At 36.0% G+C, this 12,791-nt stretch overlaps 1 protein-coding gene across 3 annotated transcripts in view; it reads right to left on the bottom strand.

Annotated features, from left to right (window-relative positions):
* Positions 1-12,791, bottom strand: part of Bcas3 (BCAS3 microtubule associated cell migration factor) — a 518,556-nt gene that overhangs the window by 346,344 nt on the left and 159,421 nt on the right. For all 3 annotated transcript variants that reach the window (XM_048366643.1, XM_048366642.1, XM_048366644.1), the window contains exon 15: positions 8,009-8,273. In XM_048366643.1, the coding sequence (XP_048222600.1) occupies positions 8,009-8,273 (265 nt within the window). The remainder of the gene's footprint in view (positions 1-8,008; positions 8,274-12,791) is intronic.

Below are 12,791 nucleotides of genomic sequence, written 5' to 3'. Positions count from 1 at the left end.
ATGGGGTACCCTAATAATATCACTAGTCCTGATATCTCATTAGGACCTGTAAGTTAATATGCCATTCCTCAATTCAAAGAGTTACAATTACTTCCTTAGTACTAATTTTGTTGACTAGTAGAATAAAATTACACATAGAAAGTGACTAATAAATAAATAATAATGGTCAAAGATTGAAGTCACTATTTTGGTCTAATCAGACTGACGAAACTAAACCATCAGTATTTTCTTTAGTGTACCCAGTTAAGCTATAATGCAGTCAAGGATAAGAACCTTGTTCTAACATGAAAGTAGAAGATCAGAACAAAATAAAACAGAAACTGGAAAAAATATGTTGAGGAAATGGAGATTATACAGGAGTAAAAACAGATGTAAACAATTTTAAAGTATCTCTTAGAGATAAAACAACACCTATTATAAGAAAAAGAAGTGATAATTAAGAAAGAAAAAGCTTATTAAAAACAAATTGCAGGAAATAAGAAATGTAGTAAGAAGTTAAACTAAGGCTCTGTCCTCATGAAGTAAAAGAAAAAGAAAGGTCTAAAATACAGGATATCTACTAATGAGATCTGCAGAAGCGGGTAAAAAGCAAACAGCAGAAAAGTTAGGAAGAGATGAAAGAGGAACAGAATAAAAAAAAACTCTTTTTCATCATAACTATGGGATAACTGGTTGTATAATCAATTTATCTCTTAAAGGTAAAATTAGTATTACAAAAGGAGACAACAAGAAAAGACCAGGTTAATGGAAAAGAAAAAAGATTAGCTACTAGATTAGCCAATAGTAGAATCTCATCACTTTGATACATTAAATTGCACAGATAAAAAGGCCTTTAAATCACAGGATATATTCAATCAAAGAGAGAAAATTTTAGAACACACTACAAATACTGAAATTAATTTTATCTTCTATTAAACTATTAGGATCTATGTATCAAGAGACAGTACTCAAAAAAGGATATCAATTGATAGCAATATGTTTTCAAAGTCCAATTCTCTACAAAGAGTATGGAATAAATCATAGGTCACCCAATAGAAAGACGAACTATATAAGAACTAACAAGACATCAGGACCCACAGAACCCCAAGTTCATGCCAGGGTTGCCTTGATTTAATTACTGAAAACTTGAGAAAATATTGCCCTCTAGAGGCATTTCTCATTAAGTATTTAAAAATAAAACTTTCAAAACTTAAGAGTTTATGACTTGGGCCATGTTAAAAATAAAAACTGTGTTAAGAAGAAAATATTTCATTAGTCATAAGAAATAAAAACAAAAATTCTGTTTGCCGAAAAGTCTAAAGACTTTAGCTGGCATTCATTTTAAAGGTTTTTTTTTTTAATTACAAAGACATAAAATATAAAAATATAATTTGATAAGACATTTAAAAACAATTGTTTTTACAGAACTACAACTCAAAAGTATAATTTAGAGGGACAGAGCTATATGGAGTGTTCTCAAGATTCTCCCAGGTTTTATTAATTTTCCTCAAAAATACTAATAACCAGGCTGGGAATATGGCCTAGTGGCAAGAGTGCTTGACTCGTATACATGAAGCCCTGGGTTCGATTCCCCAGCACCACATATATAGAAAACAGCCAGAAGTGGCGCTGTGGCTCAAGTGACAGAGTGCTAGCCTTGAGCAAAGAGAAGCCAGGGACGGTGCTCACAAGGCACAGGACTGGCCAAAAAAAAAAAAAAAAAAAAAAAAAAAATGCTCAGTGTGTAGTGAATGCCAAATTGCTCTAACAAAACCCATTACAAAACAACAGGTACTGTTCTTTAATAGAGTCTTCAGATGCATTTCCTAGTGAGACTACTCATTTCCACACACTGCCATAAAGAACTGATGTGCTATCTGTGATAAGCATGACAATATTTAAGTAAGTTAGGTGTATAGTAAATGTCAAAACTACCATAATATGATACCAACCACTTTAGAAAAATGATTTGAAAATGACAAGGAAAACACTCACTAAGAAAATGACACATTTAAAAACAAGACTGCATCTCTGCTAAAGAAATAAAGCACAGGGAATCGGCAAACTCCAGCTAGTAAAATCTCCCTAAAGAAGACATTTTACTCCATGTCCCATGTATTCACTATTTATATACTCTTGTCATATGAGGCATAAAATTTAAAACAGAGCTACAGTATACATGATTGACTTTTCTTGGCAAAAAATGAAAACAAATTTGTGGAAACTTCATTCTCCAAGTAAACAGTAATGTGGAAGCATCACATTATTATTGATTCTCTTAAGTAGGTGAAACTATATAAGGCTGAAATGTGTCATGGCTTTGTATTTACAATTGTGATATGGTCTGTATCAAGAAAACTCCCGATCAACAAAAGTAAATAATTACAATAAACCATCAAATGAAGTCTATAAACAGTCTCATAGTAGTAAAATAAAAAAAAGAATACTTCAATACTTCATACAGATACTGAAAAGAAAACTGGTACTGCCCGTTTGGGGGTTGTTGTTGTAGTTTTTAAAACAGGGAAAGTAAAAGTCTAAGAAAAAAGAGGCCTCCTCCAAAAGCCTCATCTCATGAACAACCTCCATTTGGAAAAAGGAGACTCTGGAATTTGGATGCCAAATGTAGAGACTTGAGCACAAGTCCGCTGAGGACAAATAAGTTAAGAAAAGAGGAACTTCCAAGAACTAGTTAACTCAACACAAAGCCCTTCTTCAAATTCATGTCCTATATGTCATGCCTGAAAGGGAAATTTTCTAAAATAAAGAACTGACAAAAGCAAAACAATAAGTACATTCATTTATAGGACTGTAAAATCTGATATTTAGCGTTGAAATGAGCAAAAATAGGTTGTGTTTATCACTTTCAGTTTTACACTGGTATCTCTTTTCAATTCAGAAACAGTATCACAAACTAAGGTCAACATTGAGCCCAATTTTACCCCAAAAGTCAGTACAGAATAAGCTCAGAACTCTAATGCATCCACTCATTAGCCGGTGAATTATTCATTTAATAGTTACTAAACCAAAAGCTTGAAAAACGAATCAGTCCTTACACTGACAAATTAAAAGCAACATTCATAAAGATACTAACAGTAACAGCTACTTTTTACTGAATATTTGATATGTGCAAAAGCATTATTCCTAGTGCTTTGTCACAGAAACTCTGTAATGCTGGTGATATTACTTCCTTTATTTTACAGATAGGAAAATGAGGCTGAGATTGGTGAAACAATTTGCCTAATATTACAGTTCCAAAGTCAAAGAGAATGGATTTTACTCCTAAGGAGTTGGACTCCAGATTCTAATGAGAGACCATCAAAAATCATGAATATGATATGAAGTGGCAAGCAACCAGTACAGATAAAGGATAAATAAAAACAAAGAACACAGAATTCAATAGTATTCTTAAGAGAAAAAAGTATATCATTAATTGGGATGGAAAGATGTGGTTAAGTGGACACCTGAAGAGTAAAACAGGAAAGTAGTTCATGTGTAGAAACCTGATGTTAATACTTGAGTGTGCTTCAGGAATTAACTTTACTCGGGGTCATAAACAACATTAAAAGCGACAGTTTGTTCCTGGAACAAAACCTTACAAATAATAAAGGAATTCCACCTCTCTATAGGATTCTGCCTTTCTCTCCAGGCTACCTATTTTTCAGAGCAACAGATTCTATCCCCATTTCACACTCCTCCTTAATGCATACAGATACCAATTTCTCTCTATTCATACTAAAATCATCAGATGAGGCCCTTACCACTCCACCAAACCCATTTTTACCAAAGCTTAAAATTTTTAATATTCTATCATTTCTCTAGTTTTTGTCTTCACAAAGCAATTACAATAACTTAACAACAATCACTACTTTCTCCGTGAAAAAAACCTTTCTCACAGGGCTTCTCACATTTGGTTTTCTTTTTTAGGTAACTGGCTATTTATTGAAGGACATCTGTTATTTTTGGTGCTTGTACAACTTGCAGTTCAAGTCTACTTTTTTATTTCAGTTATTGTTCATGCTTTCCAAACTATTTATCCCCATACAAATTAGCCCTTTCCAGTCAGCTCCAGAACCATATAACCAACACTCAGTCATAGGAGATCAATGACCTATCACACTCAGACCTGTTTTAGCCATGGCATTCTTCACTTCAATAAATGCAACCCACTACTCTAGTTATGCAGGCCAATAGTCTTTAATAACCAGATATGTCTGTTCTTACATATCTGACATGAAATACATTGTTCACACAAATTTGCACTTGAAACAGGCTGAAACACAATCACTCTAACTCTTAAAATCTTCCATAGATGGGCTGGGAATGTGGCCTAGTGGCAAGAGTGCTTGCCTCATATACATGAAGCCCTGGGTTCAATTCCCCAGCACCACATATATAGAAAATGGCCAGAAGTGGCGCTGTGGCTCAGGTGGCAGAGTAGCTGCTAACCTTGAGCAAAAAGAAGCCAGGGACAGTGTTCAATCCCTGAGTTCAAGCCCAGGACTGGGGAAAAAAAAGTCCTCCATAAACTTTCTGTCTAATTATGAGCCAGTCAAACCATCACCTATTTCACATCTGGCCATGAGGCTTTAGCCATGCTGGCCACCTTGTCATTCTTGGACCAGGACCTTCTTGTTTTAAGGTTTTACTCTGGCCATTACACTCTGTGTGACTTTCCACTTATTATCATCAGGTCAAGTCTCAAATATTACCATCTCAGTAAGGCATAGAGACAACAATAACTTGAAATTGTAATCATCTCTGGGCAGTTCCTATTCTCCTGGCATTCTTCAACTTTTTCTATAGTTGCAAGAGAACAAGGATGTTCCCACTTTGTTCAGCGCTGGGTCCCTAGAGTGCAGAACGATGCCCAGACAAGAGACAAACCAATTCATAGTTGCTGAATAAAGCAAAGAACCTGACATATGTTAACAACAAAAGCAATGTAACCAGGAATAACAAACGCTTCATTCCAGCAAATAATTATTTAAATATAATTATTTTCTTAAATAAATTCTAAAGATGTTAAAAAAAATCTTAGAATATGCATTTCAGCAACTAATATGCCAAGTGACAAGAAGCAGAAGCAAGGCTGGGGATATGGCCTAGTAGCAAGAGTGCTTGCCTCGTATACATGAGGCCCTGGGTTCAATTCCCCAGCACCACATATACAGAAAACGGCCAGAACTGGCGCTGTGGCTCAAGTGGCAGAGTGCTAGCCTTGAGCAAAAAGAAGCCAGGGACAGAGCTCAGGCCCTGAGTCCAAGCCCCAGGACTGGCCAAAAAAAAAAAAAAGAAAGAAACAGAAGCAATTTTTTTTTTCTTTTTGGAGGCCAGTGTAGCAGGAATAAAATCACTGCTACACAACAGACTATTTGGACCTTAGGGGGAGGTTGTATACTCTTACAAAAATACATTGGATAAAGTGATTTGAGTAGAGTAACCAATATATTTAAATGTAGTGTTCTGGTGAAATGAAATAGTAATGTTACTATGCAAACATGCATAATTTAAGAGCAGTGATGAAAATATAAGAAGATGTATAAAAAAAAACTTCAAGATTTTTTCAACTGTGTTTTCTATCAGTTTTCAGATGCGTGATAAAAGTTAATGCAATCGCAACCTAAGAACTCCTCCCTACACTAAGGTTTAGGCAACAAGACAGGAAGTGAAAGAAATATTTAGAAAGAATATATTTCAAATAAATAAACATTATTCGAAAAGGAGAGGGGAAAAGAGAGAGTGGGGAGAGGAGAAGGAGTAGAGGGAGAGGGAAAAGGAGAAGAAGAGGAGGAAAAGGGGAAAGGAGGTGGGGAAGGATGAGAGGGAAGAGGAAGGGGGGAGAGGGACAAAAGGGATGGGGAGAGAGAATAATCTCTTACCCTAAATTGGATTGGCTCCAAGAAGTAAAAAGGAAATAACCCCTATATCAACTGTTATTTAACAGTTTCCTTTACTTAGCTAAAAAGAGCACAGACAAACAACGGTAATACCGCCAAAACATGATTCATTTTCAAGATGAATCCCTCCCTGTTCAAACGTTTACATTGTTTTAACCAGCATGAGACTGTTTGCCCACATGAACTGTAAATACATCATTTTTAGAACTAACCAACACAATGTCTACTTTGTTTTGTCTTGGAAGATACAAAAAGAAAATAAAAAATGATCATCACTCCAATGTCTATGATTCAAAAAATGAGGAAGCAGGGGCTGGGAATATGGCCTAGTGGCAAGAGCGCTTGCCTCCTACACATGAAGCTCTCGGTTCGATTCCCCAGCACCACATATATGGAAAACAGCCAGAAGGGGCGCTGTGGCTCAGGTGGCAGAGTGCTAGCCTTGAGTGGGATGAAGCCAGGGATGGTGCTCAGGCCCTGAGTCCAAGGCCCAGGACTGGCAAAAAAAAAAAAAAAAAAAATGAGGAAGCAACATGGAGTGATGGTGAAATTCTAAGATAATCACATTTTACCACATGTATATTAAGAGGAAAATACTTCTAAAATTCCTTGCTTTCAAAAAGGGATCAAGTGTTATGGAGAAGTGTGGAATCTCTGAGATTTCCAGAAAAACAGGAGAGTTACAAAAACAATAGAGCTTGGTAGTATAGTATTACTCTTCAACTACTATCCTTTGATAAATAATAAAATCCTTGTCTGATGCTTTCCAATCTTCACCAAAAACACACTGACAGGAAGTCCTTTCAGTTATTTAATCTCTCCCTTCCCTTTGGTGTAGAAGGTATATGAGGGCAGGGATGGCCAGATTGTGTCCAAAGTCTGGCCAAGAAGAATGTATGCAATTTGATTGATAAAGTAGGAAAAAGAGAAACATGAGACTTTACTTTAACAACAAATGAATGTCGTTTTCCTTGTCTACCTAGCACACTGCACATGTGCACTAACTCTCTGTAGTCTTTGGTGACATTTATTCAACTTGAAAACAGAGAAAAGCCCTAAAATCATATATTATATACCTAATGTATCTATATATCATACATCAAAATATACACCAAAAGTAAGTAATGGCCAGGTGCCAGAGGCTCAGGCATGTAATCCTAGTTACTAAGGAGGCTGAGATCTGAGGATCATAGTTCCAAGCCAGCAGGCGCAAGAAAGTCTGAGAGACTCAGAAAACATTAGAAGCGACAATGTGGTACAAGTGGTAGAGGACTAACCTTGAGCCCAACCAGGCTCAGGGACAGCTGTGGTAGTAAGTAAAAAACAGCAAGATCATGGTCCAATTATGCACGAGGGCCAGAAGTAGGATACTATATAAAAAATAATCATTTAAGAAGGGCTTGAGGGCATAGCTCTAGGGTAGAGCATCTACCTAGCAAGAAGAAGGTCCTAAGATCAAATCCCAGCCTACCAAAAAAAAAAAAAAAGGTAAAAAATGGAGACAATGGAGACACATAAAGAATACACCACTCACTCATGACTAATAACTCAAATAAGAAATATTTCTTAATAAACTAGAGCCCCAGTCCATTAAAGACAAAATGTTTTGGAAGAAATATGTGGAAATGGGGTCCAGTTCTAAAGTTAGAAAAATAGTCTTAAACGTTATGTTGATTAAATACGATAGTAAAAAAGTATGAGAATCAAAAATAGCACAATAGCGCCAGGTGCAGATGGCTCACACCTGTAATCCTTCCTAGCTACTCAGAAGGATGAGATCTGAGGATTGCTATTTGAAGCCAGCTTAGGCAGGAAAGCCCCTGAGACTCTTATCTCCAATTAAACAACAAAAAGCAAGAAGAGAGGCTATGACTAAAGCTTGTAGAGCACTAGCTTTGAGTAAAAAAGCTCAGGGACAGTACCCACAACTGGAAAAAAAAATAGCATAGTATTTTTAAAAGTTTATATTGTCTCAAATTATTACATTTCTATATTGTCTCAAGATCTCAAGATTATTACAAGGTTTAATAAATGAGAGCATGTTAAATGAGCTTCAAATCTTAGTACATGAACATCAAAAGCACTATATTAAAATTAAGGACACTGGGAAGGGAGAAAACGAGGTTTACCATGTAGGGGTGAGCCAGACGGGCTGCTTGATAAACCTGGAACAGGGCTACAGCGACCTCCTTGCTTTGATGTCAGCTCTTGTTCAATCTCTTCTAGTCCAGCACTCTTCTGGAAACGGCTCATGCGATTCACTACTCGTGGTGACATGTGTGTACGAACACAAGGCTGGCCACCGTAAGGGTTGATGGGGAACACGTGAGAAGTCCCCCGAAGGGTACTGACCACAACCCAGCGACAATCATGGCTGAAGCAAATGTCCTGCACCTAGAAATGGGACAACGGAGGTCATTAATATCTGAAATCATTTACTAAGAGTATCACACAGTACCAAAAGGAAATGGAATTGCCTCATGAAATTTATTAAAGAATGAATAAGGCATTTAATTTCTTAAATTTTTTTATTTTATAGGTGAGAGCTTATCAATGAATTCAGAAATCTGTCACAATCTAGAGTAGAGAATTTTGTTAATTGCTTTACAAAGTAGTAAATCACAACCTAAATGGTATCATTCTATTGAGGTGTAACACAATATATGAGTCAGGCTTGTAATAAGCATGTAATAGTCAAAATGTAAGAGTTCCCTGTATAAGTCAAAAATTAAAGCAGTCATTCAAGTAGTCTGATGTACCATGGTTATATGCTAGGAATAAAAATATAAATAATAAATCTTTGAGGCCTTGGATTAATAGGAGATGTATTAAAATAGAATGTGAGAAAAAATGGCTGACTATACAAGTTTTGGGGGAGGGGTAGGACATCATGGAATCTGCCTTTCTGAGCAGGTAGATATCCATTCTCCTCCTTTCAAAGATGATAGGGAGAAAGCATAAGGACTAAATGGGACAAAGGGTATTGCCAGACATAGAAACTTTGTACAAAAAAAAACACAGAAAAAGAATGCAATTTAGATGTATTTGAATATTCCATTTTCGAGATAAATAAATGGTAGGCAGGACTGGGAAGATGGCTTAGCATAGAGTGCTTGCCTAGCATGCATGAAGTTCCTCAGTACCACATAAACAGATAAAGCTGGAAGTAGCTCTGTGGTTCAAGTGGTAGAGTGCTAGCCTTGAGCAAAAAAAGAAAACAGAAAAAAAAAGCTCAGGGACAATGTGCAGGCCCTGAGTTCAAGCCATAGGACTGGCAAAAAAAAAAAAAGTAGAATCTCTGGTTCTGCAAGTAAACTTTAAGTAAACTGGTATTGGTGTACAGACAGCAATAAAAAGATAAAAGTTAGATAGGAGTTTACTCCAATAGTCAGGGACATATATCCTAAAGAGAAGTGCAATGTAAAAGAAAGGTCTTAAAACACACACACATATACACACTGTATTTATATAGCTGTGGATGCCTGACTTTTATTAAGCAGACATTCAAAACTGTATGACATAGTCTCTTGCCTTTATACTGGCAATGCAGACACAGATAATATGCAAAGGAATGAGCCATGTTTGTAAAATAAATACCATTTACAAAAGTAAGTGCTAGTCACAGACTTGATCCAGGCAAACTATTCATGACACTGCTGTTTCAAAATCATTTGAAAGAGTTTGAATTCACTAGTTTCATCATGAGACCAATCTGATGAGGACAACTTGAACAACGACATCTAACATTCACTTTTTTCATAAATAGAAGGTCAAATAAAATTTGTTTTTACTCAAAGCTTTGTATTTTTCCTCTTGGGTGCCATGAATTCACACCAGAGCCTTACTCATATGAAGCATGCATTGTTCACTAAGGGACAGACCCAACCTCTGCTCTAAGCATTGTAGACATGGCCTCTAACAGTAAACCAGGCAACATATATTTTATTTGCTTTTTAGCTTCTATCAGTTTGACTGGAAAGTGGAGAATGAAAAGTTACATCTCCATACATTTATACTCAGTGAAGTATGTGGCAACATATACTTCAGGAAGTTTTCTACACTGACTAAATTAACTTTTCACCACACAGAAAACTCTGCTTTAACCAAAATACAGACATTACAAAAGTAAAAGCACAGTAGAATGAGAGGTCTTTGTGAAGAACAAGGTTTAATCTTAAAAATGCATCTATCTGTATATGAGTCTGAAGCATGTTAACTTTATTATATATAACAATATGAACTGAGTTAAACTCGTCAAGTAGAGAACTTTTCTAATGTATGAGAGCTTCAAATAAATATAAATTCAGCTGGATGCAGATGATTCACTGTAACTGTAGCTACTCCGGAGGCTAAGATCAGAGAATCAAAGTTCAAAACCAGCCCTAGCAGGCTGTATGCTAAATTACAATTTGGATGTGTTAAATTACAAGCTTTCAATAGGGCCTGAAATTAAGATTGGAATGGTGGTACACAGCTGTAATACCAGCCCAAGAGGCTGAGTCAGGAGGACAGTGACTTTGAGACTAGGCTGGGCTACACTGTGACACTCAGTGTGTGTATAAGGAAGCAGGGAACCAGGACTTCACTGCTACCTTACTGCTAGACAAACATCAATGCCTAGACAGACTCAAAGTTCAAACACAATTGTCTACCCATCTTCATTCTTGTGACATACCCAAATGATACTTTAGTATTAAAATTCAAGACCACCCTGAAAGCTGACAAATATAAACAGTTTTTCCATAAATGCTTAACTTCTGTAAGTTGTCTAAATTGCTTTTGGCTTCACTGACTTTTCTAAATGTAGTAAAGATCTTAGTGGAAGAGTGCATGTGAGAGTATAGAGAGAAATATACAAGACACAGAAAATCTCTAACAGAAAATGTGGTACATATACACAATGAAATTCTATGCCTCTATCAGAAAGAATGACATTGCCTCATTCATAAGGAAATAGAAGGACTTGGAAAAAAATCATACTAAGTGAAGTGAGCCAGACCCAAAGAAACATGGACTCTATAGTTTTCCTCATTGTGAATAATTAGTACATGTCTAGGATAGTCCTAGCAAAAGATCACAATAGCTCAATAGCTCCGCACATGTGAACATGTAAGATGATACTAAGCAAAGTGAACTCCAAGTATGGAAACAAGTGGTATATCATTGTTGTTGTTATTTTCAACATGCTATGTGAAACCATGCATTTTTTTTGTATTCCCTTCCGTGTTTTTACCACTGATATCACTATAACTGATTTTATATCCTGAATATTGTATATACCTGTATTGGAACTAGGGAAGGGAAAGGGAATACCAAAATTGAGAGATGAAGGATATAAAGACAAACCAATGCAACAGCAATACTTACAAAACTATATGATGTAAACCAACTGTACAACATATGGGGGGAGAGAGAAATTGGGAGGCAGGGGAAAAATGGGGGAGGAAGTAACAAGTTGGATAAGAAATGTACGTATGAAACTGTATGAAACTGTAACCCCTCTGTAGTTCACTTTGCCAATAAAGGGGAAAAAAGCTGCCACTGTATTAAAAAAAAAAAACTCTAACAGCAGAGGCCAGAGAAGAGAAACATAGTGTCATAATATCACTGTATTTCCTCCTGTCATAACCACAAACATAAAGGAAAACATCGCTTGTTATCAGAATTCTTTTTCCACAACACATACAACCAACATCACTTCCCACTCTGTCAATATTAAAAAAAAAAAAAAGAGGTTCCTTCTTTTACTTAAAAAATACTTGTGATATGAAGCAGCTTTCACAATCACTATCAAGACAGAAAGATAGGGGCTGGGGATATGGCCTAGTGGCAAGAGTACTTGCCTCGTATACATGAGGCCCTGGGTTCAAGTCCCCAGCACCACATATACAGAAAATGGCCAGAAGTGTCGCTGTGGCTCAAGTGGCAGAGTGCTAGCCTTGAGCAAAAAAGAAGCCAGGGACAGTGCGCAGGCCCTGAGTCCAAGCCCCAGGACTGGCCAAAAAAAAAAGACAGAAAGATAGAATTCTATCTAATGCTTACTTAGAAAGCTGCTATTAGGAAAATATTCTGCTCTGTGACCTTGAAGACACATCAACACATGTGAATGCGCAGAGAAGAGTTGGAAAAGATATTAGCTGTCAAGTGGATAAAAGAAAATAAAAGAAAATCTTTTAAACATAACTAAGCCACCAACCTTTAAAGTGCAAAAGGATGTCTGTTAGTATTAAAAAGCTAGCTAGGTTGTTTTTCATACTGAAACAATGTATTGAAAAATGCTAAAAGTATGGTGAGTACAAGCTTCTCATATACATTAAAATATTATATATTAAATATATTAAATTATACTATATTGTATTTAAGATACTTATATATTATAATACATCTAATATATGATATTCTGGTGAGTACAAGCTTCAGATACATGTTTTTTTTCCATGTTTGTTAAATCTTTTTTCTATTTTTTCCCTTTATTGTCAAAGTACAGAGGGTTTACAGTTTCATATGTAAGGCAATGAATACATTTCTTGTTCAACTTGTTTTCCCCCCTTGTACATGTTTATATTATGTATCATATTTAAGTTACATTTGCATATTATATTATATATTTACATATTATAACAGTAGATGTTACATGTATTAAACACACATACACACACAAAGACAATCTACTAAGAAAATGATGATAACTTCATATGACATTAGACTAGACTTTGGAAGGCCACTTGTGATCAACACTCTCTCATCTTAACTCAGGAGACCTGATGGGAGTTGGTAGCAATGATCAGATTTACAGTAAGCACAGATTAACACAATTTAAACAATTACAGGTACTTTCAAACTTCTCTCAAAAGAAGGAAAAAAAACTGAACATGCACAAAGCACTATTCTCAACATGGGAACTAAGCATTT

This window comes from Perognathus longimembris, chromosome 17, assembly GCF_023159225.1.
Source record: "Perognathus longimembris pacificus isolate PPM17 chromosome 17, ASM2315922v1, whole genome shotgun sequence".
In the NCBI taxonomy this organism is placed as follows: domain Eukaryota; kingdom Metazoa; phylum Chordata; class Mammalia; order Rodentia; family Heteromyidae; genus Perognathus; species Perognathus longimembris.
The sequence above is the reverse complement of the archived record's forward strand: the minus strand, read 5'-3'. Positions and strand labels throughout refer to the sequence as shown.